The sequence below is a fragment of the Salmo salar genome, chromosome 17, assembly GCF_965601325.2.
Source record: "Salmo salar chromosome 17, fSalSal1, whole genome shotgun sequence".
Classification (NCBI taxonomy): domain Eukaryota; kingdom Metazoa; phylum Chordata; class Actinopteri; order Salmoniformes; family Salmonidae; genus Salmo; species Salmo salar.
The window spans coordinates 55,522,605-55,550,190 of NC_138307.1; the positions used below are offsets into that span (position 1 = coordinate 55,522,605).

At 46.2% G+C, this 27,586-nt stretch overlaps 1 protein-coding gene across 8 annotated transcripts in view; it reads right to left on the minus strand.

Annotated features, from left to right (window-relative positions):
- Positions 1-291: 291 nt before the first annotated feature.
- The window catches only part of LOC106576205 (filamin-C), a 77,692-nt gene continuing 50,397 nt past the window's right edge, over positions 292-27,586 (minus strand). For 3 of the 8 annotated variants that reach the window (XM_045699794.2, XM_045699792.2, XM_045699799.2), the window contains 38 exons: positions 27,389-27,515; positions 26,883-27,019; positions 26,071-26,264; positions 25,641-25,898; positions 25,112-25,235; positions 24,720-24,880; positions 24,536-24,626; positions 24,146-24,315; positions 23,500-23,617; positions 22,723-22,985; positions 20,853-21,450; positions 16,877-17,050; positions 15,369-15,531; positions 14,918-15,078; positions 13,531-13,698; positions 13,263-13,386; positions 12,854-13,010; positions 11,413-11,602; positions 11,234-11,257; positions 10,835-11,082; positions 10,362-10,454; positions 9,829-9,928; positions 9,528-9,668; positions 9,293-9,421; positions 8,871-9,044; positions 8,536-8,697; positions 8,120-8,323; positions 6,322-6,474; positions 6,042-6,164; positions 5,510-5,785; positions 4,595-4,864; positions 4,258-4,395; positions 3,977-4,092; positions 3,232-3,364; positions 2,731-2,907; positions 2,263-2,481; positions 1,485-1,703; positions 292-1,362 (listed from right to left, as the gene is read on the minus strand). In XM_045699794.2, the coding sequence (XP_045555750.2) occupies positions 1,175-1,362; positions 1,485-1,703; positions 2,263-2,481; positions 2,731-2,907; positions 3,232-3,364; positions 3,977-4,092; positions 4,258-4,395; positions 4,595-4,864; positions 5,510-5,785; positions 6,042-6,164; positions 6,322-6,474; positions 8,120-8,323; positions 8,536-8,697; positions 8,871-9,044; positions 9,293-9,421; positions 9,528-9,668; positions 9,829-9,928; positions 10,362-10,454; positions 10,835-11,082; positions 11,234-11,257; positions 11,413-11,602; positions 12,854-13,010; positions 13,263-13,386; positions 13,531-13,698; positions 14,918-15,078; positions 15,369-15,531; positions 16,877-17,050; positions 20,853-21,450; positions 22,723-22,985; positions 23,500-23,617; positions 24,146-24,315; positions 24,536-24,626; positions 24,720-24,880; positions 25,112-25,235; positions 25,641-25,898; positions 26,071-26,264; positions 26,883-27,019; positions 27,389-27,515 (6,665 nt within the window). In that variant the 3' untranslated portion in view covers positions 292-1,174. The remainder of the gene's footprint in view (positions 1,363-1,484; positions 1,704-2,262; positions 2,482-2,730; positions 2,908-3,231; positions 3,365-3,976; positions 4,093-4,257; positions 4,396-4,594; positions 4,865-5,509; positions 5,786-6,041; positions 6,165-6,321; positions 6,475-8,119; positions 8,324-8,535; positions 8,698-8,870; positions 9,045-9,292; positions 9,422-9,527; positions 9,669-9,828; positions 9,929-10,361; positions 10,455-10,834; positions 11,083-11,233; positions 11,258-11,412; positions 11,603-12,853; positions 13,011-13,262; positions 13,387-13,530; positions 13,699-14,917; positions 15,079-15,368; positions 15,532-16,876; positions 17,051-20,852; positions 21,451-22,722; positions 22,986-23,499; positions 23,618-24,145; positions 24,316-24,535; positions 24,627-24,719; positions 24,881-25,111; positions 25,236-25,640; positions 25,899-26,070; positions 26,265-26,882; positions 27,020-27,388; positions 27,516-27,586) is intronic. The other 5 variants (XM_045699795.2, XM_082963877.1, XM_045699798.2 and 2 more) reach the window with 5 other exon arrangements.

Sequence of the window (27,586 nt, forward strand, 5' to 3'; positions counted from 1 at the left end):
GTACTGTTGTACAGATATACAAAATGCTAAAACGCTAATATAACAATGCACGCCATTTAGCGGGCGCATTTATCCAACGTCACTTACAGTCATGTGTGCTTACATTACACGTATGGGCGGTCCTGGGAATTGAACCCACTACTCTGGCATTACAAGCACAATGCTCTACCAACTGAGCTACAAAGGACCACCTTTGGTTACAACTAAATATACTAAATTGCTTCGGCATCATTTTTTTTGTACAAACACCCACGCAAACACACACTTTAAATTAGGACACAAGACAACACATTTTTGCTTTTCAATGGTAAGTCAGCAGTTAAACGTTTTATTATGCCTGCACATCCTTGCCAAACAGAAGGTTAGTATATCAAACAATTAAGAGATTTTTTCTGTTCATTTTCTTACATATAAAATCACTATAAAATGTCACTCTAGGATACTGTTCCACTGTAACATCTCTCCGTGGACTTCTTAATTAGACATTCACACGATAAACCGATTGCTACGCCGTACCCTCTTCCTCAGTACAAAATTCTTGGCCAACCACATCTCTGTGTCCATGGTTACACCCGTAATGACACAAGACGCCCGGTATGAGGGAGAATAGTTTCTAAAATCGACAGAAATCTTCTCCTTTCAAACAATATAAGACAATTTTCTGTCAAAGAAAATAAAAGGACTGAATAAATAAAGGTAAATAACTCCTCTCTGTCTGTCAGTGACCCAGACAGTGACGTCACAGCCATCTTCCCTCATGTAAGGCAGCCATTTTGACCAGGCCAGTACAGGCAGTGTGGGACACCATTGGGGGACTAGCTAAAAAGCACATGGTAGTGACTGCATACTGTGTTTGTGCTCTGAAAATACTAACATAGGCTGATGCAGACAGAAAACATGATTTGACCTCTTTGTACATTCTCTCTCATTGAAAGTAAACAGCAACAGGGTGGCTAGTTGGTGGGGCAGCGCATACATAGGATGATTGGCACCTCAGATTTTGTGATGTCACCTGGATAAGTTATCAGAGATATGTGGCACAATGCATGATGGGTAAATTACTCCCCCCCGGACAGACGGAAAAAGTCTTTGTATCTTTAGTGTCTGTGGGGGTGTTGGACTAGTCCATTCTGGGATACAGCAGGGGGTTGTACAGGGGATGGATGAGTCCATTTTAGGGGACGGTGACATGGAAGGGGCTGCCGGGGACATTTTCATCCCCCCATTTGACGATGAGGATGTAGTTGCCCTGTTCTTTGACGGTGTAGGTGACGTTGTACATCCTGTTGCCCAGGTGTTTAACGTATACCTCTTCACACGGGGTCTTGGGTCCGTGTACCCCTACCATCAACATGTTAGTTCCTATAGGGGAAAAAATACGGCAACATTAAGTATTTGCGTGATTGTATCTGCGTGTGTATACTTTGTATGTGGGTGCATTTGTACGCGTGTGTGTCTGCGTGTATATGACCATCGCTTCACACCTGCTTTGCTGCAGTCCACTGTGAAGGTGTTCTTCTGCCCTACAAAGGCCTTTGATAGGCCGGCGCCCCGGGAGACCACCTTACTGGCATCCGAAGAGAACTTAGGGCCATAGGCCACGCCCATCGACGACGACGACGACGACGACAACGACTTGGTTACTGTCTCCACAAGTACGGACGAAGTTTCATGTAGACTGTGACCACCAGAGAGACGAGCACCTAAAGAGAGACGAGAGAGAGAGAGAGAGAGAGAGAGAGAGAGAGAGAGAGAGAGAGAGAGAGAGAGAGAGAGAGAAGGGAGAGAGAGAGGGGAGAGCGAGAGAGGGAGGGAGAGGGAGCAAGCGAGAGATAAAGAGAGAAAGAGAGAGAGAGAGAGAGAGAGAGAGAGAGAGAGAGAAAAGAGAGAGTGGGGTTGCATAAGAGGGGTTGCGTAAGATCTATAATCACAACTGGCATGTTGCATAATCTCTCCTCATATAAAACATAAACACACACAGTTTAGGAGCCCTCTGGACAAATACAGAATGTCTAATATAATAGGAGGGTGTAGAGGCTAGGGACTCTTCCAACTCATTACACCAAGCCTCCACAAGGTCTGAGGACTCTTCAGTAGACCAGCGCACGCACACACACACACACACACACACACACACACACACACACACACACACACACACACACACACACACACACACACTTGCCATCTCTCCATCAACACATTCTAGACTCAACACTGAAACGTTAGTGTCTGGGTAGCGTTGCTCTATAGAGGACTTACCAGTGACTTTAGCCTTGAAGGGGCTGCCTACGATGTGGGATGGTCCTCCGTATTTGATGGTGATGAGATAGCTTCCGGGGGCCATGGGTGTGTAAGTGACCTTGTAACCCTCGGGACAATCCTGACAGTCCATCTTGACCTTGGACGGCCCATCGATGGTCACTGACAGAGCACCCGACCCTGCATTACACGTGTTCACTACAAAATCTGATGCCACGCCTACAGGAGGGGAGGGGATAGAGATGGACAGGGAAAACGTCCAATCAGAGGTGAGTTAGAAGAGACTTGTGAGCCAATATTGGTCATTTATACATTTTGTGTATTTTTCCTTACAGTAGCCTATAAGCCTTCTTTGGGTATTTGAAATGACCTAATTACCGAACTGTGTTAAAATTCTAATAAACACATACCGTATTTGTCTACCTTATTGTATGTGTTTGTGTGGTTACAACACAATGTTCCTCATACCTGTGGTTCCTCCTTCCAGCCCAGGTCCGAAGGCAGACACCATTCCTGGGTCTCCGACCTGTCCGATCTCTCCCACGCGGATCTTGAAGGGACTACCGGGAATGTGGCTCCCATTGAAACGCACTTCGATGGAGTGGACTCCGTTCTCCCTCGGGATAAACCGGATGGCATGCTGGTCTGCAGGGGAACCAGAACGGGAAGGTTAAAATGGCCGACATTTTACAATATTCACAATTTACTTACTGAACCTTTCATTTCGCAAGACATGCAATTGAGATGAACTTCTTTATAATGTAGGATGAGCACCTGGTGCTTTGGTTGTACAAGCCCTCTACTGTACAATACTACTACTGCATGCACTGCTGGTTCTTGACTTGATGTATTTTCTTAATTATCAAAGGAACTGAATCAGTCTGGTGGAAAAGGCAGTATCTTGGATATTTTCTGTACAGTACAGTTGTGAGTTGTTATATTGTCAGTTTGTTCAGTGCTACGTCTTACCGCTGTCCAGCTCAGTAACGTAACACTCCTCTACAGCTCCGGATGGGGTGTGAACCTTAGCATCTACCAACCCCCTCGCCCCGTTCAACTGCACCGCGAACGACGCCTCCTGGCCCACCTTCAACCCCATCTCCTTCAATCACAAAGGTTAAAGGTCAATGATCTAATAAGCCCCATGTGGTCAGACTGATGACAGGGTGAGGGGTAACACATGTACTCTATAGCAGAAGCAGCTAATAATAATTATCCAACCATCTCACCCCCCAGCCTGAACACACACACACACACACACACACACACACTGCCTGCATATCAGAGTAGCCTGACCAATGTATCCACTAATCAAACTATTCATAGCTAATCTAAATTCATTTACAACTCAAATATAGATGACCTTCCGTCTCTGGTTTAAATGAAGAAGAGGTTATGACAGGTGTGTCTATTCATATAGCAGTGAACTCTGCTCTCTGTATAATACCATTCCAGTCCTCAGTAATGAAGGTGCTAATAATGATAGACATCAGAATAAGGTCAGCAGCCTCAGCATCCAGTGTCAAATCAAATACAATTTTATTGGTCGCATACACATATTTAGTAGATGCTATTTCGGGTGTAGCGAAATGCTTGTGCAATGTCGGAGTCCGGAGTGTAAATATATATATATGTGTGTGTGTGTGTCGGTGTGTGTGTGTGTGTGTGTGTGTGTGTGTGTGTGTGTGTGTGTGTGTTGTGTGTGTGTTCTAACCTGTAGGCTGGTGACTGTAAGGCGGCGTGCGTTATCAGACAGAGTGGCGATGGGGACTATAAAGGGACTGTCTGGGACGTGTTCATCATTAAACTTAATTGACACCTCATAGTCACCTGGAGAAAGAGAGAGAGAGAGAGAGAGAGAGAGAGAGAGAGAGAGCGAGAGAGAGCGAGAGAGATTGGGTACATAGTCAACCTTGTGATTTCAGGTGTAGAATATGTCCAGTATGTGGTTGTGTACGTTACATTCATTTAGTGTGTATAATATGTCGGTCTGACCTGGTTCCTGCACCACATAGGCCACTCCACAGGATCCGTCCTTCCTGTCTTCAAAGGTGATCTCTGCCTTACTGGGCCCCTCTACAGCGATGGACAGACCCCCTGCTCCAGCCTCTCTGGTCCAGATACTAAACTCAGCTACAGAGGAACACAGACAGTTATACAGTATATACAAAAGGGAAAGAAGTATATGGACAGTTTCATTATCTTGATCAAAAGCCCGATACATCCCTACATTTAGTGAATGACTGACAAGGCAAGGCTCTCCAATTCAGAAGCTTCAAACACTGCCTATCACTTTCTAAGAGAGGTCTACTGCCCCCCTCAGCCAACCTACCTGCCACTCCTGCCACTCCTCTATCCAGCCCCGTGCCCCCGGCCCGGACCTTGTGTGCCCCTCCCTCGCCCAGGGGCCCCACGGTGAACTGGAAAGGGCTCCCGGGGACGTGCTGGCCCCGGTACTTGACGTTGACAGTGTGGGGACCCATCTCCTGGGGGATGAAGCGGACGCTGTAGGTGCTGTCCTCGCCGTCGATGATCTCTGCGTCCTCCGTCTTACCCCCCGGACTGGTCACCTGGGCCGTCATCTCCTGGGTCCCCTGGTCACCTGGAGGGTGACCAAAAAGAGGGAAAGAGAGCGAAGGTAGGGGGGGAGAAATATATGGGAGAGGGAAGAAGAAAGAGAGAGAGGAGAAGGAGAGAAGCACAGAAGTAGGAGTAATAATTCAGACAAACTTCAAAATACTGTTCACTCTCTGTTCACAAACAATCAGGTTGTCAGTAGGGGTAGTGGAGAATCATAGAGAATCAGAGAGACTGTATGAGGTTAGTCAGGCTGAGATGTGGATACAGCTGTGTGTGGATCAGTCTCTGGCTGTGTGATGTCAGAGTAAGATGGCTGGGTCACAGAGGTGACAGCCATGAACTGCTCAGATTTTCCAGCTCTGCGCTCTCCTTTAAACGCCCTCCTATAAATTCCAATCTGGGAGGAACATAAAGTGACTCCCCAACTCAACACACACGAAGCCACACACATTAATTCATATCCAGACATGTTACATACATCATTGCATCATGCAATTAAAAAAATACAAAATATTCAAATTAATCTGGCAGTGGTTTGACATACATTTGTATTCTAGATGTATGTATTATTCTGGATTAAAACAAAAAGGCATAGCCAAACTGGACACTCAACACAAAACACACACATTCCGAATCAATTAATCGGCATTAGACAGGCCTCACACACCCTCTTGTGTCACACACACACCCTCTTGAGACTGTCTGGTAGTGGCTGGTATCCCACTGAAGCCTGTGAGGCTCTGACTCCCCAGGAACTCTCCAAACACGTCCCTGAAGGGGTCTCCCCCGACCTGGGTACTCTCCTCCACGCGCACCTCCCGCTTGGTCTCCCCCGCCTGTGTCTTACTAATCTCTGTGCGCTCCGTGCGCGTGTACGTGTGACTGCTGCGCGTAAACGTGCGCGTATGCCGCTCCTGGGCCGACACCATCTGAAACCAGTTACCTACAGAGGGAGGAAGGGTGGAAGGAGGAAGAGGGAGGGAAGGAGGAAGAAAGAGCAAGAGATGAAAATAGAACTATGCAGTAGGAAGACCAAGCAAAGGGTCACAACAGTGTGTAATAAAGGTATGTGAAAGCATGTGACTGTGCAAGGAGAGGAAAATAAGAGAAAAGGAGGGATGATAGATAGAATGGAGGAGAGCCAACGGGCTTTTTGGAATTTCAATCCTGGACCACACACAGACCATAACGGTTCTCACCTGGTATTTTGAGGTTGAGGTTACAGGTGCTGCCCACAGTAGCAATGGATGGAGCATGTCTCTTCCTGGTGATGCTCTCCTTCACCCTGCCCTCACCACACACCTTCACTGTGAAAGGACTTCCTGTGGGATAGACCAATCACAGCCAGTTAGGAACCCAAATCAGACAAAAAAATGCAAGACCACCCATAGCAAGATAAGTCTGTTTAGACAGGAGCTGAATTGTATACAGGCATGTTGAAAGACACCCCTGAGGCCGCCGGAGGCCCCCTGAAATCACCTGGAATGTGCTGGTCGGCGAACTTGATGTTGATGATGTAATTTCCTGGTTCAGTGGGACAGTAGGTCACCTTACAGGTACCATCCTCCACATCCTCACAGTTAATATCCACCTTACTGGGACCCTCAATAGACAGACCCAGACCACCATAACCTGATAGAGAGAAAGGGAGAGAATAGGGAGGGAGGGAAAGAGAGAGACATGAGAAGAGTAGAGAGATTAGATTGTGAGACATGAGAGAGGAGAGAGATGGGGAGAAAGATGTCACAGTAGAAGATGAGTGTTGGTTACACCAGTCATATCCACATTGTAATAGAAAACTGTATTTTATGTGGTCATTCTGAGTATTATTAACAGTAAAATATGTGAAATATTTTACTGCAGCATTGTAAAGGGGTGCGTAACTGGTGGCAGTGAAGTCAGACACAGGAGAGCAGAACTAGGGAATAGCCGGAGCAGTTTAATTTCAAAACCAACGGCATAAAGAAATAACCAACATGGGTACAAAACCCGACGCGCACCAGTAAACATGTGCACAAGCACTTACAACAAACAATTCCACGCAAAGACATGGGGGAACAGAGGGTTAAATACACAACACTTAATGAGGGAAATGAGAACCAGGTGTGTAGGAAAACAAGACAAAACAAATGGAAAATGAAAAGTGGATCAACGTTGGCAAGAAGACCGGTGACGCCGAACGCCAAACGTCGCCCGAACAAGGAGAGAAACCGACTTCGGTGGAAGTAGTGACAAGAAATTCTGTAAATGATGGTCCATTGTGGGAACATTTTGTGGGCAGGGAAATTATTGCTGTATTTTGAATGGTACACTGTAAAAACCATAACTTGTTTTTACAGTAACTTACTGGCAGCCTGTTACCTGTAAATTACTGTAAAAAAAAAGGTACAGTATGTTATTGTAAATTCCAAAGAAACTTTGGATTAACAGTATATTATTGTAAAGAAAGCATTTACCGCAAAAACAAGTTACATTTTTTAAAGTGTACTGTAATTCTATCCCACAGAATACAGTACCGTACTGGATTTTTGGAGTGTCAAAAAGCCTTTGACCACTAGTGCGTGCACTGCATTGTTGATTCTGGGACATTAACATATTTGAGGCGTGCCTTGTAAAAGGCTATATTTGTTGCACCCGTTAGTGAAAATGCTGTACTAATTTAACCTGCATGTGGTATTAGTGCCCCATCAATTGAAAAGGTATAGGGCACAGATTGGAGTGGCAGCAAGTCTCAAACCTTAAATGGTTGAGCATTTTGCCATGTCCTTCTGGTCTGTTTTGCCCTGTGGTCACTTCCAGTTTAGAAGCCTTTGTTAAGGCCTCTAGAAGTGCAAGTGATATAAAACACCAAATATTCATTGATATGCTGTAAGGTAAACACTTTACCAAGCAACCAATCTCTTTACACCAATCCCATGTAATTTCAGTCAAATACTGTCAAATACAAACCCTAATCCCATCCATTCATTCACTACGATTACAGTAGCATTTACATTTTTACAGTATAATGCAATCAATTCTACGGTATTGTACTGTGCTTGCTTTGATACAGTATTTAGATAACAGTAGGTGTACTGCAATATGAAATACAGTAACTTACTTGCCAATGAGCTGCCTGCAAGTTACTGACAAATTCACAGCAACCCTTTTACAGTGCATACATAGCAAAAACGATTAACTTAAAACTTCTGAACGTATAAAGTTGAATATTATCTTAACCCTCTATAATGTTCAATAGTGAACTTGTCACAATGAATACTAATGAAAACACCCTCACCTGCATTCCTGGTGTCAACTATGAACTCAGCCACCTCAAAGATGTGTCCTTCCACCAGTCCCTGGCCAAACACCTTGACCTTGCTGGCGTCCCCGATCTCTGACTGACCCACCATGATCTTGAAGGGGCTGTTGGTCACGTGTGTCCCGTTCTTCTTCACACTCACAACATGTTCCCCCACCTCCTTAGGAGTAAATGAGATACCTAGAGGGGAGAACGGATAGAGGAGAATGCAATCAGATACATGGAATGACTATATCTGTGCCTCTTTATAGTTTAAACATACACAAGTTTACCCTTGCTGCTATCTTACCAGGTCTCTTTCGAAACAAAAAAAAGAGGTTTACAGAACTTTGTGTTACTGACTAAATAATAGATTCATAAACTTTGGGACCCAGGCCTGGTGAGTGGCTCACCGATGTGTCGATTGGGCAATCTCTTGAGCAGGCAGGGTTCCTCATTGCCCGATGGTGCTCTGATGCTCGCTGTCAGGCTGCTCAGGTCTGTCTCTGAGATCTTCAATGACACGTCTGTTGCCGTGCCGACGTTGAGCTGGGATGTCCTCATAGTGTCATCTCCTACAGGGGAGAGAAGGACAGAAAAGAACAAAGAGAATGAAGGAGAGAAAATGAAAACAAAATCATGCATTTAATGAATACAACCTTGCTCTAGCCTTGTTGCATCTCTCTCTCTCTCTCTCTCTCTCTCTCACACACACACACACACACACACACACAGACAGAGTCATTACCTGTGATCTTGGCAGTGTAGGGGCTGCCGGCGATGTGTTTGTTGTCAAACTTGACGATGATGTTGTAGTCTCCTGGTACAGTGGGAAGGTAGGACACAGTACAGGTTCCATCCTTGTTGTCCTTACAGTTGATCTCTGCCTTAGAGGGACCCTCCACCGCCAGGGACAGACCACCTAGACATGAGAGGAGAGAGAGAGAAAGACAGGAAGAGAGAAAGTAGGAATAGCAGAAGAGAGGAGAGATGGGGGAATGTAGGGGGAGACAAGGGGTGAGAGAGGGATGGAAGAAAATCAGCCAAGGGAAAGGGATTGAAGACTTTGAGAATTGTTGAATACCATGTTGAATACCATGAGAGAATTTGACCATAGCACAGTAGTGTTTGGCACAAATCAGTATGGTATTATTTGGTTCAGTTCCTTACCTTCCCCTGCATCCTTGGTGACGATGGTGAAGGTGGCAGGTTTGTTGACCATGCCGTGACTCAGACCAGGACCATAGGCTGTCACATGACCACTATTGATGGCATCTACATAGAACTGGAGGGGACTTCCTGTGATGGAACAGCATGAAACAGCATATTATGGATCTACTTCCTGTATGGAATTAGACTCTGTGTGTGTGTGTATGTGTGTGTGTTTTCTCTATGCAATATGTACCTGGGATGTGGTTTCCATCATATTTGATGTCCATCTCGTGCAGGCCTTTCTCTGTAGGGGCGTACTTCACTGTGACTGTCCCATCCTTGTTGTCTGTGATGTTAGGACGGGCTGTCTTACCTGAGGGCATACGCACCTCACCTGGAAACACACACACACACACAAGTTATTATCATACATATCACAGCAATCACCACACACACACACACACACACACACACACACACACACACACACACACACACACACACACACACACACACACACACACACACACACACACACACCAGTTAAATCTCACCTGTGATCTCTCCCTTCTGAACAGTGAACGGAATGACCAGGTTGAAGGGGCGGAGCATAGGCTCCATGATATCGCCAGGGGTGACGGGCTCCTCTGTGGCCTATGAAAGGGAAATGGTTAAATTAATATTAGCATTGGCATTCTGGTCTATATCTCCGCTCAAGGATAGTACAAGGGGATGGAGGTGAAAGCACACCCCAGGCATAGGCCTTGACTCTGGGCAGACAGGACAGGTGAGAGTCCAGGCTTTGAAGGCCTGAGAGATCATCAAGATAAGCTGAAAGAAAACCAGTCAAAGCGATGCAAAAGCGACTCATGCACACAAAACAGAGACATACAAACTCAATGGCTGTCGCCATAAAGGAGACAAGCAAAACAAAAATGAAGCGGACATACAATGATCTTCAACACAGAGGTTTTTGAGATGTACATGGAAAGTAAAGTAGGAATCATGGCGTTGGGATATGAAGGAGGTGGGTAAGCTGAAGGAGAGGGTGGAGGTGAGGTGGAGGTAAGTGCTGGCAGGTTTATACCCAGTGAGGGGGGTAGCCCTGGTAGGCCTGGTAGGGCTGTTGTAACTGGAGCTTGTCACACGGTTCCTCTATTATAGGGACGGTATCACTGGCCTGGTGGGGAGGGTAAGTCACACGTTTAGGAAAACTTCATAGAAATGGACTAATTACTCATCGTATTTCTATGGGTAACTTACAAATCATCATGCACACACGGTTATATTAATCCTCCAAGGATTAGCGTAGGCTCATGTAAGTGGCAAACCATGCGCAACTCATGTACTGTCATGATATGAGTCAAACCTACTGTATCTGAACCAGTCTAGAGAGCACACAACATCGTGTCATACCATAATGTTACAGAAGACATTCAATGAATGAAACACATTTATGGCAACATTGTGACAAAACAAAACAACACTTTCCCAACAAATTCAGGTAAGGACTACAGTACCCATGATTCCGTGGGTACTGTAGTATCATAAAGTACTCACCACCACGTGGAAGGGGCTGTTTGGAATGTGTTCTCCTCCAAAGCGGATGGTGATGACATATTTCCCGGGTTCCGGAGCGGTGTAGTAGATGTCAAACGTTCCGTCGGAATTCTCCACCACGTCCACGTCTAGCTCCGCCCCATCTGGCGTCGACACCTTACAGGTCACCTTCCCCTTCCCAGCAGCTTTTGCGTCCACGGTGATGACGGTCTCCTCGCCGATCTGGATGGTGGGTCCGAGGCCTGAACCTGTCGAGAATGATGGACTTGTAAGGAGACCATACAAAACTACAGAAACTATCCCGTCATCACAAACATCAAGTCCATATAATCATGTGCTGTACATATACTGGTATACATGCTAGTTTTCAGAACAATGATCATGTTTAGAAATGCTCACCCAATCCATGTCCTCCAATGGAAACTGTAGATAGAAAGTAAATGGTGCCTCATTAATGTTGCATCATGGGCTAAAACCCACCAAAGCTACTTCATCAATGATTGTCCAGGCCTTCCTTTCTTCATAGCTACATACAGTATAGATATAGATATACATTTACATATAGTCCTCTCACTGACCTGTGACCAGACACTTGCTGGCGTCTCCAGTGGGCAGGGCATGGATACGATAGGGTGAGTAGGGAATCTCGTCTCCTCCATACTTGATGGTGATGGTGTAGCGCCCTGCCATGTCTGGTACATAGGACACTGTGTACGTCCCATCTCTGTTGTCACGGATGTTGGCCTTTTTCGGCTTGCCTTCTGGGTCCTACAGGTATAGGGATATGGTATGAGTGTGTGTGTGTGTGTGTGTGTGTGTGTGTGTGTGTGTGTGTGTGTGTGTGTGTGTGTGTGTGTGTGTGGTGTGTGTGTGTGTGTGTGTGTGTGTGTGTGTGTGTGTGTGTGCGTGTGTGTGTACACTCATGTTAACTGTACGTTGTCTATGTATGTCATCCCCTCAATATAACGCGACACATAGCTGTGCACAATGCAACAATGGGAATGGTTATCTTTGAGAATGGATGGTGCTATGTTTAGGGAAGAGCCATTTTCTACAGTTAGGTGGATAAAGAAAACCGCATTAGCCAATCAGCCAAACCCAATAGAGGTCAGTCCACACAGACTGGGGAGGAGGGACATTGAGGGGATGGAGAATGTTTGTCTTTCATGGGCTGTGTACTACTGCTTAGGAGAGCCGTTCACTTCCAAACGTCCAAGAGATCCCTGTTGCTCCCAGTTCCTCCTCCAGGTTTTTGATGTGTGCTGTCCCAACTCGTCACAGCAGCGAACTTGTTTCAGTGAAGTTTCAGCCAGGGAGCAAGTTAATCCTTTGTTTATGCATTGTTTTAACTTTGGTCTACAATCCCTTTTTATCTGGTATACAATCCCTTGTTTTCCTACATAGACTGGCTTCTCCCCTCTCTCACAGTAAGAAGAAAAAGGAACGAGGGGACTAGGGAAGAAGGGGACGAAAAGTGAACAAGAGGGCGAGGGGAGACGGCAGACAGCGAGAGGGGCGAAAGAGAAGAGTCCAGAAAAAGGAAGAGCAGGCCTTATGGAGCCTTTCTTAAGAATACAGAAGTGTATGGTCCCCTTGACTATATGCTTCTCCCATACCCTCCTGCCCCAGTCCTCCACAAACACTGAGGCATCTCGCCTGGACCCATCCGGACCCTGCAGACCAGTCAACAGGCAGACACATCACAGCCACAACCCAACCACATCCCAGATCAGGGAGGGGCAGAGAGAAAGGAATGGGTAGAATGGGGGGAGGTGCTGACTTGACATGGGGGTTGGTGTTTTTTTTTAAATTAAACACACAATAAGAAAATAAGGTAGAAATGTGGAAATTGGTAACAAGCATGAATCATAATAGCAAGCTTGAAGAGATGTTTATCACCTTAAGGTTAAAGAAAAATAAATGGAGGTTCTCTTTTAAATAGGGAGGAGAATGTCTGAGCTCACAGTCTATGACAGTTTCCTGTCTAGAGAGGAAGTGACAGAGGCGGAGGTGACTCACCAGTATCTGCACAGTGAGCAGGCCTTCGCCAGCATCGCGGGCATCGATGGTGAACTCCACAGGCAGGCTGGCAGGCACACCCTGGGCATTCAAACCTGGCCCACTGGCACGCACCTTACTGGCATCATGAGCAGGCAATGTCTTGATCTTATACGGACTGCAGAGAGAGGAAAAATAAACATCATTTGAAAGATAGGAATGTCACGATTGAACAATTGTTTATGAAAGATCAAGATTTAAATCTCTCAAGGATTTAAATGTTTCAGTTCAACTGAATTTCCACTTCAAGACAGGAAAAGAGGATCAACAGAGAATGACAGAGGGACGGAAACAATGTGTAGTCAGTACAAAGATTTGATGGAAACATCAAAGATGTTTCTCTGTGATTTCCTCCTCCTGCTGTTCTGACCTGCGAGGAACCTCCTGGTCGGCGTACTTCACACACACGGTGTACGGGCCGTCCTTGGCCGGGGTGTAGGTCGCTGTGTGTGTTCCGTCTCCGTTATCTGTGATGTTCACTGGCTCAGCCACTCCTGAGGCGGGAAGTCATTAAATATTGACCACAGTCTGAAAAGTTTAAAACCTTAAAACTTCACAGCCTATGAAAGCTATTTGGTTTGTGTGTAGGGGGAGGTAGATGTCTATGTGTGTGTGTGTGTCTCTCTCTCTCCTCTTACCAGTAGGTCCGTACAGCACCACTCCCAGAGGGGCGAGGCCAGCCTTGCTGGTGTCCACAGTGAAGGTCTGAGGAACACGGGCTCTGACTCCACTACCCAGCCCTGGGCCTGAACATCTCACCTTACTTGGATCCACCAGCTCTCCCACTGGCACACGGAAGGGACTCCCTGCAACACACACAGGCAGGCGTCAGATGGAATTACACACGTATAGGTATACAGGTCAAGCGTACATTGATGAGTATTCATTTGTTTATGTGCCTCTTTGAAAGCCAAGACCAAGCAAAACATTCTCATTACATACTGGTAGCATGTGTTATACAGGCCCTGTATTGCCAAGATATTTCAATGACCGCTCTAACAATGGAAATACATGTCCTCAAATATGGAAGGCAGGCAAGCGAAGATGAGATCAGATGGGATCATTCTAGCCAAAAAGAGAGCAGATATACGCGTGAACAACAGGCCATAGAAATTTAAAGAAAATCATAGTACCAATAATTGCTTTTAATAAAACAGATGTATGTCCTTGAACCAACTATTTTAAAATTGCACACGGAAGAAGTTATAAGGGTCATTTAGTTGCTAAAGGCAGCCTCCAGTACCCCGGCCGGCCTTCAGCTTGAGATACTCAATGAGGGGGAGCACTGAGTTAGCCTGCAACATCACTTCCTGGAGTAGCTCAAACTGTGCATGTTATGTCTCCATGAGATGCCATCTTAACTGACTTAATTTGGCTTCAAAGCACTATTGAGTCTTCACATAGGAATGTGTGACGTGATCAATGGTTTTATCCATTCATATATACAGTCATTGGGAAGCCCTCAATGGCAATGTCCATGCTAAAACTGGTTATATCCATGATGACTCCTCTATTTCTATGACATGCACAGCTCCAATATAATTTTTTTTTCAAAGTTGCCAAAATGCCATGTGCGTCCACTTCTTTAAAAAAATTATATATTTTTAACTAGGCAAGTCAATTAAGAACAAATTCTTATTTACAATGATGGCCTACCCCGGCCAAACCTCATTAGTAACAACCTTGCCATTACGAAATAAGCCTCACCTAGCAAATTAGAGATAATCTCTCTCATTGACTCTCCTCACTTCGTGGGCTTATTTTCATGGACAGAGTTTGGGCGGAGTAGACCTCTCGCTTCACCTCTTCCTCTCTGACCAAGCAAAACATTCTCATTCCATACTTATAGCATGTGGTATATACAGGTCTAGTGTACATTGATACGCATACCTTTTTGAAAACCTAGACCAATCAAAACATCTTCCATGACACTAACAACACTCTTTTTCAACCAATCAAGAATAGTTTAAATTCTTTCCAACAGGAAGTGAACGGGCTCTCAGAAGAAGTGACATCATAAAGTACCTGGGATGGGCAAGCCTCCAAAGGTAATGTTGACGTCATAGTCTCCCGGGGTGAAGGGGAGGTACTCCACACTGCAGCTGCCATCTTTATTGTCCTTACAGGACATCTTAGCCTCTGACGGACCCTCGATGGCCAGGCCCAGACCCCCTGTACCAGCACCCCTAGAGGGGGAGGGAGGGAGTGAGGGGGACAGAAAGAGAGAGGGATAGTGAAGAGGGAGGAGAGAATAATGTTTTACCTAAATGCTGAATTGAAACAATTTTTTTGGCCACACCATTTAACCTTTCTCCCCCTACTTACACCCCATTTCACCGATCTCATTTTCACCCCAGTTTGTGCCCAGTGTGTACCCCCTGAACAGATTGACAGAAGGATGCAGTGGAAATCTCTGATGGAAGCCCTATGTTCCACATGGTAATGATGAGGATTAGGTAAGTAAGTAAGTTAGTACCTAGTTTCCACGGTGAAGCGGTTGGGTTTGTTGACCAGGCCCTCCTCCAGACCAGGACCGTAGGCTCTGACACGGCTGGGGTCACAACCCTCCGTTACCGGGACACGGAACGGACTGTTAGGCACCGCCACATCATCATACAGCACCTCTATCAGGTGCATCCCTGAACACACACAAGCAGGGAGAGAACACACACACAGTAAGACAGTACACACACACACAAAAGTGCATTTGACTACTTTCTTTTGAAACTAGTTTGACCTCCAAAAAAAACTATCTCAACAGTGAATCACTGTGGCCATTGCTAGAGGAATACAGATTAGATTACTAAACTGCTACAATAAACTGTGTGTGGGTGTGTGTGTGTGTGTGCGTCTGCGTGAGTGTGACTTTCTTTATGAAAAGTCCATGTCAGAGAGGCTGCCACAAGGTTGTGTATTTCTGTCCCCAATTCAGCGGGCTGAGGCCTGGACGTAACAGACATCCCCTATTAGTGGAAAACCATCTGCCCTCCCTCTGTAGACAGTCACCGACTACTAATACCTTACTTACCCCCACACCTCTCTCTCTCCCTCCCTCTCTATCTCCCTCTCTCCCTTTCTCCCTCCCTCCCTCCCTCCCTCCCTCCCTCTCCCTCTCTCTCTCTAGGAGCAGTTTCAGTTCCAGCTTCCATTCATTCATTTTTATAATGTTATTTTCTTTGCCTTTCTCCCGTTCCGTCTTACTCCCTAGTTCATCACTCTTTCTCTTCCCCTCTCTACCTTAACTTCCCTCTTTCTTTTTGTTCTGTGTCTCTCCCATCTTCTCTCTCCCTTTTCCAAGTCATCTCAAAGTGTGTGCTCTCTTTCCCCCTCGTGTCCTCAACAGCCTGGGCCTAAATATACATCAACCTCCTCCCACTTCTGTCGAACTCCTCTCGTATCTCCAGCCAGGGTCTGTATACACAAAGGATATCACAGTAGGAGTGCTGATCTACGATCAGATCCCCCCAGCTGATCCTATATCAGTGTTCCTACTCATAGCCACTTGGTGAATATGGGCCAAGGTGCCTACACTGGGAGAAATCACACTGCTTCCTGGCAGGCTAGAGTATGTTAAAGTCATGAAGGGCAGAACAGCTGAGCTCAGCTCTTTTCCCCCTGGCTAAGGGGGAGGGAAAACAGTTAGTTTTATGAAAGCCACAAGGTTTATTTTTTGGGGAATTATGACATACGGCGCTGGAAAAACATTCACAAACAGGGTGAGCACCAAGGCTACCCAGACTCCCTCACTGCAGGCCTCAGAGGGGCTATAAGCCAATCAGATGGGTGTACTGAGGTGGCTCTGGGCTCATTCAGGTACAATAAAATCCAAGGCAATCTAATGACTTTCCTATGAGTTTTGGCTTTATGTATGGTAGATAATACATTGTGCCTGATCTTCTGCTTCATCCATCATAATGTCCTCTAGATAGAATGTTCATCACATTATTGGTGCAGTTGCATGACTCAGCACATTCAGAGCCTTACCATCCTCATAGGCAGCGTATTCCACTCTGTAGGTGCCTTCTCCCTTGTCAGTGATGTAGGCGTCTGTGTTGGCGCCTGAAGGGTTGACGATGCGTGCCTTGACATGGCTGCCCCCGGTCTTGCTCTTGGCACGGGCATCCACGATGAAATGGGTGGTCACTTCCCTCAGGACCCCTGTGGACAACACAGATGCAGTATGTATATGGAGCTTGGTTGATTTGTCTGTCTCTCACAGGTGATGTGTCTGTCTGGCTGGCTGCCTGTCTGTCTGTGCTTCTGTCTTTGTCCCTCATTCTCTGATCCACAGGAGGTTGGTGGCACCTTAGTTTGGGAGAACGGGCTTGTGGTAATGACTGGAGCGGAATCAGTGGAATGGTATCATATACATCAAACACATGGTTTCCATGTGTTTGATGCCATTCCATTTGCTCCGCTCTGGCCATTATTATGAGCCGTTCTCCCCTCAGCAGCCTCCTGCACTCTGATCGCAATTATTTTCTCTCTATGTGATAGACACACATTTCTCTTTCTCTCTCTCTTCCCCCTGTCTATCTCTAACTTTTCCCTTGTGATCTAAGCTGAGACTAATTCGACAGCAGGTCTGTCTGAGTTAACACAAACCTCCATTGACAGCCGCACGTCTGCGTCTGCAGTATCAGTTCCACTGGCTTTAAAAGCCCAGCCAATCACTGCCAATCAGGAACACAACCAGCCAATCACAAAGCAATCACAACCCCTCACAGTCAGACATGGCCAATCAGGATCGTCCAAGTCTAATCAAAGCCAGACAGGGCTGTGCAGGCCAGTAATGTCAGTCAAGCTGTGGTCAGGTCGCTACGGCTAATTGTCAGTTTATTTTCCTTCCTCTACAGACAGAAAGAGATAGGGGAGAGAGAATAGGATTGGGAGAGAAAGGACAGAGAGAGAGAGGGGGGAGAGAGAGAGAGAGAGAGAGAGAGAGAGAGAGAGAGAGAGAATTTATCAAATGCACAGACCACAAATTTAGCACTGCCACACTCCATTTACCAAGTTTTGAGTGTAGGCTACTCCCATGACATCTGGAACCAAGGACTAAAAATTTAGACAAATTTGATCCAAACAATTACCGTGGCATTTGTGTCAATAGAAGCCTGGCAAAAACACTCTGCGCCATCATGAACAGCATTTTACTGCACAATGTCCTGAGCAAAAATCTAATTTAATTCCTACCAAATGATCAAACTTCAGACCACATGTATACCCTACACACCCTAATTGATAAGCATGTGAATCAAAACAAAACATTTATTCTGCTTTGTGGATTTCCAAAAAGCCTTTGATTCAATTTGGAATGAAGCCATTTTTCACAAATGAATAGAAAGTGGTGTGGTTAGAAAAACACACTGTATGATGTCATCAAATCAACGTATAGAAATAACAAATGTGCAGTCAAAATTGGAAATAAACATACACATTTATTTTCCCAAGGACACAGAGGGAAACAGTTGAACAACCAAAGCTCAAGTCTATTTAATATATACGTTAATGAATTGGCAAAAACACTAGAACAATCAACAGCCCACGGTCTCACTCTTAATAACGACACAGAAATAAAATACCTCCTGTATGCAGATGACATGGTGCTGCTGTCCCCCGCAAAATATGGGTTACGGCAACACCTAGATCATCTGCAACAGTTCTGTTAGACCTGGGCCCTGACGGTCAATCTCAAAAACACAAACATTTTATCCAGATTTCAGGGAAACCGATATCCATTTTTACTGGGCTCCACTGATCTAGGACACATCTACACATCATTTGGGACAGAAAATCAGATCCATAGTGAACTTCAACCTGGCAGTGAATTAACTTAAAGACAATGCAAGGAGGACTTTCTATGCCATTAAAATATCTATCAAATTAGATATACCAATTTGAATCTGGCTCAAAATATTCAAATCAACAATAGAACCAATTGCACTATATGGCAGTGTGGGGTCTGCTTATAAAACAAGAATTTGACAAATGGGACAAACGCCCAATTGAAATACTGCATGAGGAATTCTCTAAGATCATCCTAAGAGTACAGAGAAAAACTCCAAACAACACATGCAGAGCAGAATTAGGCCAATTCCCTCTTCTGATAAATATCCAAAAAACACCTACCAAATTATATAATAATTTCTTAACAAGTGACCCCACTCCTACCACTACAAAGCCCTCAACTGCCAAGAGGTGACCATAGAGAAGAGTCTCGTCAGCCAGGTGGTCCTGAGGCTCAATTCACTAACCACTACCAACCCAATAAATCTTCCGGACAGCACTCAGAAAATCTGGCCCAACCACATTATCACAGAGCAAAAAGAAAAATATCACCTATCGGAAAACCCACACAAATAATCAAAACAAACGTCAATGCTATTTAGTTCTAAACAAACAGTACACAGTGGCAGACTTTCTGACTATCTGAAAACTGAGGAAAACACTAACTACTGTATGTACAGACTGAGTGAACACAGTCTGGCCATAGAGACCAGTCATCACAGGCAAACCTGGCTGCTCAGAGAGGACAGGCTGTGCTCATTCTTCACCCAGGAAGAGGAAGAGACAGAACTGTATTTTCTGTCAAACTGTGACAGATATTCTGACATAAGAAATAGATTCTTCCCAAAATTATAAAACAACACAAAGAATTTGAAAACCTAAATGATGAAGACAAACTTAAATACATTCTTGGTTAAAAACTCAAATGCCGTGTTTTATCAGCCAAATGTGTGGCCTCCTTCCACAACCTGAGGGACAGCCAGTGAGAAGTATAGTGTGATTATTCGACCTGAGGGACAGCCAGTGAGAAGTATAGTGTGATTATTCGACCTGAGGGACAGCCAGTGAGAAGTATAGTGTGATTATTCGACCTGAGGGACAGCCAGTGAGAAGTATAGTGTGATTATTCGACCTGAGGGACAGCCAGTGAGAAGTATAGTGTGATTATTCGACCTGAGGGACAGCCAGTGAGAAGTATAGTGTGATTATTCGACCTGAGGGACAGCCAGTGAGAAGTATAGTGTGATTATTCGACCTGAGGGACAGCCAGTGAGAAGTATAGTGTGATTATTCGACCTGAGGGACAGCCAGTGAGAAGTATAGTGTGATTATTCGACCTGAGGGACAGCCAGTGAGAAGTACAGTGTGATGGTTCATATTAACCTATTCTTAATTATTATTTGTTGTAATTGCTGTTAATATGAGTATCACTATCATTATCATGAGCTTTCTTTCCTGAGCTTTCTTATATCTCCTAGATATGGGACAGACACTTCAAAACCTTATTCCTTGACTGTCTGTTTTGCCATTTATGAATGTGTTATTCAATGCATTTCTATGGGCTATAGTAAAAGCCAAATTAAATATTTTATCAAATACTTTTTTAATATATATTTTTTATACCTAAAGAGGTCAAATAATTTTAAGTAAATAACTAAATGATCCATAGTATGACCATCTTAAAACAATTCCATATGTCAGCTTTGAACCCGCACCTCAACGGCTTCGACTTCTAATTACAGGCTAATATATTGCTGTCTTTGACCATCATCGCTATGTTTACTTTGACAATGTAAGTGTTTACTTTCCATGTAAATAAAGTATACTGAATTTAATTGAGAGAGAGAGAGAGCGAGATAGAGAGAGCAAGAGAGCGAGAGAGCAAGAGAGCGAGAGAGCGAGAGAGCGAGAGAGAGAGAGAGAGAGAGAGAGAGAGCGAGAGCGAGAGAGAGCGAGAGAGAGAGAGAGAGAGAGTTTAAGTCCTAAACCTTGTTTGACTCACTCAGAAGCTATTCAGCTGAAATCCTATTTGAATTCTGTGTCAGATATGTGCAACGAAGCCTGAGTTCTGAAAAGCCCCATCTAGATTCAGCGAAATACAATCAAAGTGAAAAGCCTATTATCCGTCATCGTCATGATGACGATGATTATCTACATTTGTGAATGGTCTTACCTCTGGGTTCCACTCCTGGTCCGTACACCTTCACCCCGCTGGTATCCACGGCTGGGTCCACCTGCACACGGGCGGGGAACTTGGGCACGGCGTGCCCCCCGTATTTAATGGTGATAGTATACATGCCATGGAACTGTGGGATGTACGTGATAGAATAGGTCCCATCACTGTTGTTCTGAACACGCACCTCCACCTTTGACCCCGAATCAGAAATAATCTCAATGGTCAGCTCGGCCTCCCCAGCCTTGGAGCAGTCCACTATGAACGACCCTGCCTCATTGACCTTCCCTCTCTCCAGGCCTGGCCCACTGGCCGTGACCTTACTGGGGTCAAACACGGACTGTACCATGGCCTTGAAGGGGGAGCCGGGGATGTGCTGCTCGGCAAAAAGGATGTTGATGGCGTATTCGCCGGGCTCTGTGGGCAGGTAGGAGACAGAGCAGGAGCCGTCGCCGTTGTCCTGGCACTCGATCTTGGCCTCGCATGGCCCCTCCACGGTCAGGCCCAGCCCGCCGGTGCCCGCACCCTTGGTGTCAATGGCGAAGGGGGCCGGCTTGCCCACCATGCCCCCCTGGAGGCCTGGGCCATATGCACGCACCTGAGAGACAGCAGGGGGTAGAAACCATTAGACTAACAGCTCAGAGGGGATGATTAGATCTAAAATGGGTGCTCTATGTTACAAATAAAATGGAGCATGCAATATTAAGCTCTATTGGAATTTCAGTAATAGAGCCATCAATAGTGAAGAAGTAACAGGAGTCTCATCTGACTAATGGTTGAAAGATGACTCCATCTAACCAACATGAAAAATGCATATGTCTATGACCACAATAACTATTTCAGTTGCTTCTCTGCATGACCGGCGTATTCTAAACCCTCCCAGTAATGCTTTCCGAGAGTGATGGTGTATGGGGGGGGGGGGGCATCTCCTGAAGGGTTCCGGTGTGCTATGGACCAACAGCCCCAGTCCCACATGGGACAGCAGTGACCTCACCGCCTGACTCATCTAACTGTGACCAAAGGGAATCAGTCACACACACACTATCTCTCGCTGTCACTTTCACACACACACACACACCACACACACACACACACACACACACACACACACACACACACACACACACACACACACACACACACACACACACACACACACACACACACACACACACACACACACACACACACACACACGCGCGCTCTCTCTTTCTCACACACAAACACACATCTCCTGACATTGGTTAATGATTGGTACTCTCTGGATGAGTCAACAGCCCCCAGGTGATCAGAGTGATACAAATGTTTCATTATCACACTTCTACTGCTCCTGGACCTGTCTGTGTGAGAAAGGGAGATGAAAAAAGGGACAGAGAGAGGGGGAGTAGATACTCACTACTAGGGACACCCTGGGTTTTGAGTTAGACCCTCTCTGACAGTTGTTAAATGGAAACTGAATGCAATGACGTGAGTCATCAGAGAGGAAGCCTCCTTTAGTCGTGTACTAATGAAAGTTCCTCCCTATAGCTCTCCACGGGACCATCCGGACTGCTACCCTACAGGCCCTAAAGAGACTGATACAGTACATGCAGACTGGACCAAGGCCAGGTCCTTCTTACCATCTAACCCCATGCAGACTGGACCCATCACTCTATAGAGCAGCACACAGTGTTGTGAAACGTCTGAACATTCCTTCCAGCACAGCTCAAAGTGTAAAACCCACTAGCTTTATCCACTCAATCTTTTGGTGATCTGTATTGTACAGTGCTTACTGTACTGTACAGAACACAGGTTGTGTGTGTGTGTGTGTGTGTGTGTGTGTGTGTGTGTGTGTGTGTGTGTGTGTGTGTTCGTCTCAGGTGTATCCTACCTTTGAGGGGTCAGGGGGCATCACCCCCTCCACAGTGAAGGGGCTCCCAGGCACAGGGTTCCCATCATAGCTGATGTCCACTTTGTAGGGTCCCTCCTCAGGGGGAATGTACTTCACAGTGTGCACTTCATTGGCCGTGTCAGACTCCAGCTTGCAGGGGATTGGCCGACGAGAGGGCGAGGTGATTTTCACATCCAACTTGCCCTGGCCACCGGCGCCGTGCGTGTTCACTGTGAACTCCTGATCCTTCCCAACGTCGACCTCTGTAGGTCACACACACACACACACACACACACACACACACACACACACACACACACACACACACACACACACACACACACACACACACACAGGGTATCAGGCCGGGCTATAGCCTACATTCCTGTTTGGCACCAAAGTAAAAACAATAGATTTTAGTTAACAAACTGGAATGATTAGATACCTAGGGGATCAGAATTATTTTCTAAGCCATCATACAAAACAAATACTAGACTGTCCTTGATGCATCAGCCAAATAATTCCTTGGCAGTATTGAATATCACGAGGGAGGGACTGTTGATTTTATATATTTCTTCTTAAAGGAAGTAACTGTCAGAAGAATGCCAACGTATTATCTATGGCTGTGTGTTCTGGGGAAGACAAGTGTGTTGGAGGTCATGAGGTCAAACTCTTCCATGTGATGAACAGTGGTTATTTCCTGGTCAGTTTCTTAGTAACATGACAGTACGTGTGTGTGTGTGTGGGGTGGGGGGGGGGGGTGGGGGGGCTACTCACTGTTGTTCAACCCCTGAACTTTGACCTTGTTGAGGTCAAGGGGCGGGGCCACAGTGATGTTGAAGGGGCTCTTGGGAATGGGGTCACCGCCGTGGCAGATTGAGATAGACATGTTACCCTGAGAGAGGGAGAGACAGAGAGAGAGAGGAAGAAAGGGTGAGACGGGGGAGCGAGAGAGAGGGAGAGATGGGGAAGAGAGAGAGAGAGATATGAGAGAGGGAGAGAGAGGGCGTTATGGTGGGGAAAGAGGGAGGGAGAGAGAAAGAGAGAGAGGATATGGTAGATGGAGAGAGAGAAAAGATGAATGAGTTGTTATATTATGACATGGACATACTGAACATATGTGCATTGCATTGTAGTGCACGGTGTAGGAGTAGTCATGGTTACATACCTGTTGCACTGCAGTATAGCGCACAGTGTAGGAGTAGTCATGGTTACATACCTGTTGCACTGCAGTGTAGGGCACAGTGTAGGAGTAGTCATGGTTACATACCTGTTGCACTGCAGTGTAGCGCACGGTGTAGGAGTAGTCATGGATACATACCTGTTGCACTGCAGTGTAGCGCACAGTGTAGGAGTAGCCATGGTTACATACCTGTTGCACTGCAGTGTAGCGCACGGTGTAGGAGTAGTCATGGATACATACCTGTTGCACTGCAGTGTAGCGCACGGTGTAGGAATAGTCATGGTTGTCAATGATCTCAAAGTCTCGGACGGCGTCCCCTTTGGCTGCTCCGGTGAAGTGCACTTCAGGCTTGGCCTTGCCCGCTCCCTTGGTGTAGATGGTGAAGTGGGTGGGCTTACCTACCTCCACACCTAGACGTTGTCACACAGAGAGACATTCATGATCAATACAACTGATCTATTAATCAGCTGCATTAACAGTCATTAGCATAGAACTAAATAAAACACCAGAATTGGACATTGATATCCATTGTTTTGTATCTCTAAAGTCATTATTAGCATCATAGTTGTATGTGATTTTGCTCTATTGGCCATGTCGGCGGCTTGTTGTCATGGTTACTAGAAGTCTCACCTGTCTTGTTGAGTCCGGGTCCCTCCGCCCTCACCTTGTTAGCGTCATGGGAGGGGTCCACCTTGATCCTGAAAGGGCTGATGGGTATTTCCTGTGTCAAGGGTCAAAGTGGGAAGGTCAATGTTATTGTTTGGTTTCATAATAATGAAGCTAAAAATGGCGGCGTAGTTTCTCTTTCTCTCACGTGGTCAGCGAACAGCACCATGATGGTGTAGCGTCCGGGGCCGGGGGGCATGTACTTCACTGTGAACGTGTCGTTGTCATTCTTGATGATGTCAAAGTCGATGTCAGCCTCTGCCGGACCGACCACGCCGGGTGCACACTTGATGCCGATACTGACATCCCCTGAGGAATGGGAATGGGAGTGAAGGGGTCCAGGATTAGGGAAGTCAGGAAGGGGGTACAAATTGGAGTGGAAAAAGGCAAGTAAGATTGTTTAACATTGAGAAGGCAGATGGCAAGAAAATACTCATCAGTGAACCCACTCAACAACACCCATTCAGGTTGCAAACTGTCGGCTACAACGTTGAGTAGTGAAGACCCTTCTATGTGTTGTATTTCTCTGTTGCATCTCACCTTGTCCTGCCTCGCTGCAGTCCACAGTGAAGTAGGTGGGCTCGTTGGCCTTCAGACCTGACTTCTCCACACCTGGACCATACACCTTCACATTCTCTGGGTGGCTGCCCTCTCCGATGGTCACCTGAGACACACACACACACGCACACACACACACAAACACACACAGCAATGAACATACATTACTAGTACTATAACATTGTACAAAGCTGTATACTATCTTTGCAAATGCACTGAATTTGCTATAGAATGCTGTAAGTGACGTACTGCATGTATGTACTGTATGTGTATCTAACACAGGGCTCTTCAACCCTGTTCCTGGAGAGTCACCGTCCTGTAGGATTTCGCTCCAACCCTAATCTAGCGCACCTGATTATAATAATTAGCTGGTTGATAAGCTGAATCAGGTTATTTACAACTGGGGTTGGAATGAAAACCTACAGGAGGGTAGCTCTCCAGGAACAGGGTTGGAGAGCCCTGATCTAACAGGTATTTGTCTACAGTCTGTTAGACGGGTGGCCAGTCTTACCCTGAAGGGACTGTTGGGGACGTTGACCTCTCCCCAGGTGATAATGATGGTGTGTTTGATGGGCTTGGTGGGAATGTAGACACAGAGGAAGGTGCTGTCTCCGTTCTCTGTGATCTGGATGTCGATGGGGAAGCCCTCTGCATCCTGGGCGTATATCTTCAGCTGGCCCCTGCCGGCTCCACTTGCATCAATGGTGAACTCTGCTGGTTTGTTGACAATGCAGCCAATCGGTTCCAGACCTGGGCCATAGCTCTTCACCTGCAAGGAGAAGGCATTCATAATGCTGTTATGTCATCCTTATGTAGCCTTTATGTCATTATTACGTCACTATTATAGTATGTTACCATTCTCTTACTGTTACGTCACTTTATTATTCTGGTTCTTCAGGCTGGCAAGCTGGTGGGGTAAATGTGAAGGGGTGGGGTCTAACCTTTTCAGGGAACACGTCATTGGCTGTGAGGAGGATGTGGGCCATAAAGGGGCTGTCCTTGATGTCCTCGTCGTCACAGATGACGTGAACAGCGTAGTCGCCAGGCTCCGTGGGCCAGTAACGTACGTCACATGACCCGTCGCCCTTATCATCACACTCTATCTTAGCCTGCGACGGGCCCTCGATGGAGAAACCTGGGGATGAACAGAGACAGGGAGAGAGATATAGGTACACATTATATAGAGGTGGGTAGAGATATAAGCTCACACACACACAGAAACGCACACAGATACACTGGCAACAAAGAGACAAACAGGCATAGATGGCAACAGACTAAGAAATATTGGAAGGTTGATTTTGTTGTCGCTTGTGATGGAGGTAGAAGACAGAGAAAGAAGAGGAAGTTCATCCTAATTCGTATTATAACTGTGATGAGGTGAATCATCAGGGGTCATGACCTTTTCCTCAGCTGGCAGGTCAGACTGATCATGTGACAGGAACAGGAAGCCCTCAGGTCTTGCGCTGGTTTCCGTGACAAGTGACCCCAAAATGTGGGCTTTAATCTCTCCAATTCTCCAACTAATAACAATTACAGACAGCCTCCAGTGTGTGTGTGTGTGTGTGTGTGTGTGTGTGTGTGTGTGTGTGTGTGTGTGTGTGTGTGTGTGTGTGTGTGTGTGTGTGTGTGTGTGTGTGTGTCTGCTTGGAAATGGAATCTGTGTAAATTGCCTGACAGTCATGCCAGAATTTCAATGGAAAACAGCCAATAGAATAATCCTATGTCTTTCTCTTCCAACGGTCGTCAGACTTACCCAGAGTTCCCACCTCTGTGCCGATGGCCTCCACCACAAAGTCAGCTGACTTTCCCACCATGCCTGTCTCCAGGCCCGGACCCCACGCCCTCACCTTCTGGGACCCCACGTCCTCACTCACCACCACCTCAAACGGGCTGCAGGAAACACACACACATGTTAATGCAGTACATAGACACACATACAGTCAGGGGTGGTCTAGTCAAACAGAAATCCTCTATAGCCCCATTGACTGTAATGTCAGTCAAATTCACGTAATTGATGTTGGGCAGCAGTGATATTTCCAGTTCCACGCCCCCTCCCCCCAGCCATTAAACCCATAAGGAATGCAGGAATTGTACGCTTCATAACATGACTCATTACAGGTCATTTCGGCTCCGTTACGTTATTTCAACATCTGTCCTTCCAGGACACCCCTGGAAAGCCCTTAATGGTTCAGACCACTGCCATTATAGCTTTCATGTGGTTGTGCCCACAGCAGAATAGGGGGGAGGATAGGGTTTCACCTGCGTGGGATGGTCTGTCCGCCCCAGGTGATGGTGATGGTGTATTTGCCAGTCATGATGGGGTAGTAGTCACACTCATACACCCCGTCTCCCACGTCACGCACCTTCACAGGCTCCTCTAGTCCCTCTGAGGGGGTCACAAACAGGTCACACAAGGGTCACACACAGCAGCTCAGAAGACAAAGGCTAGCCAGAGCA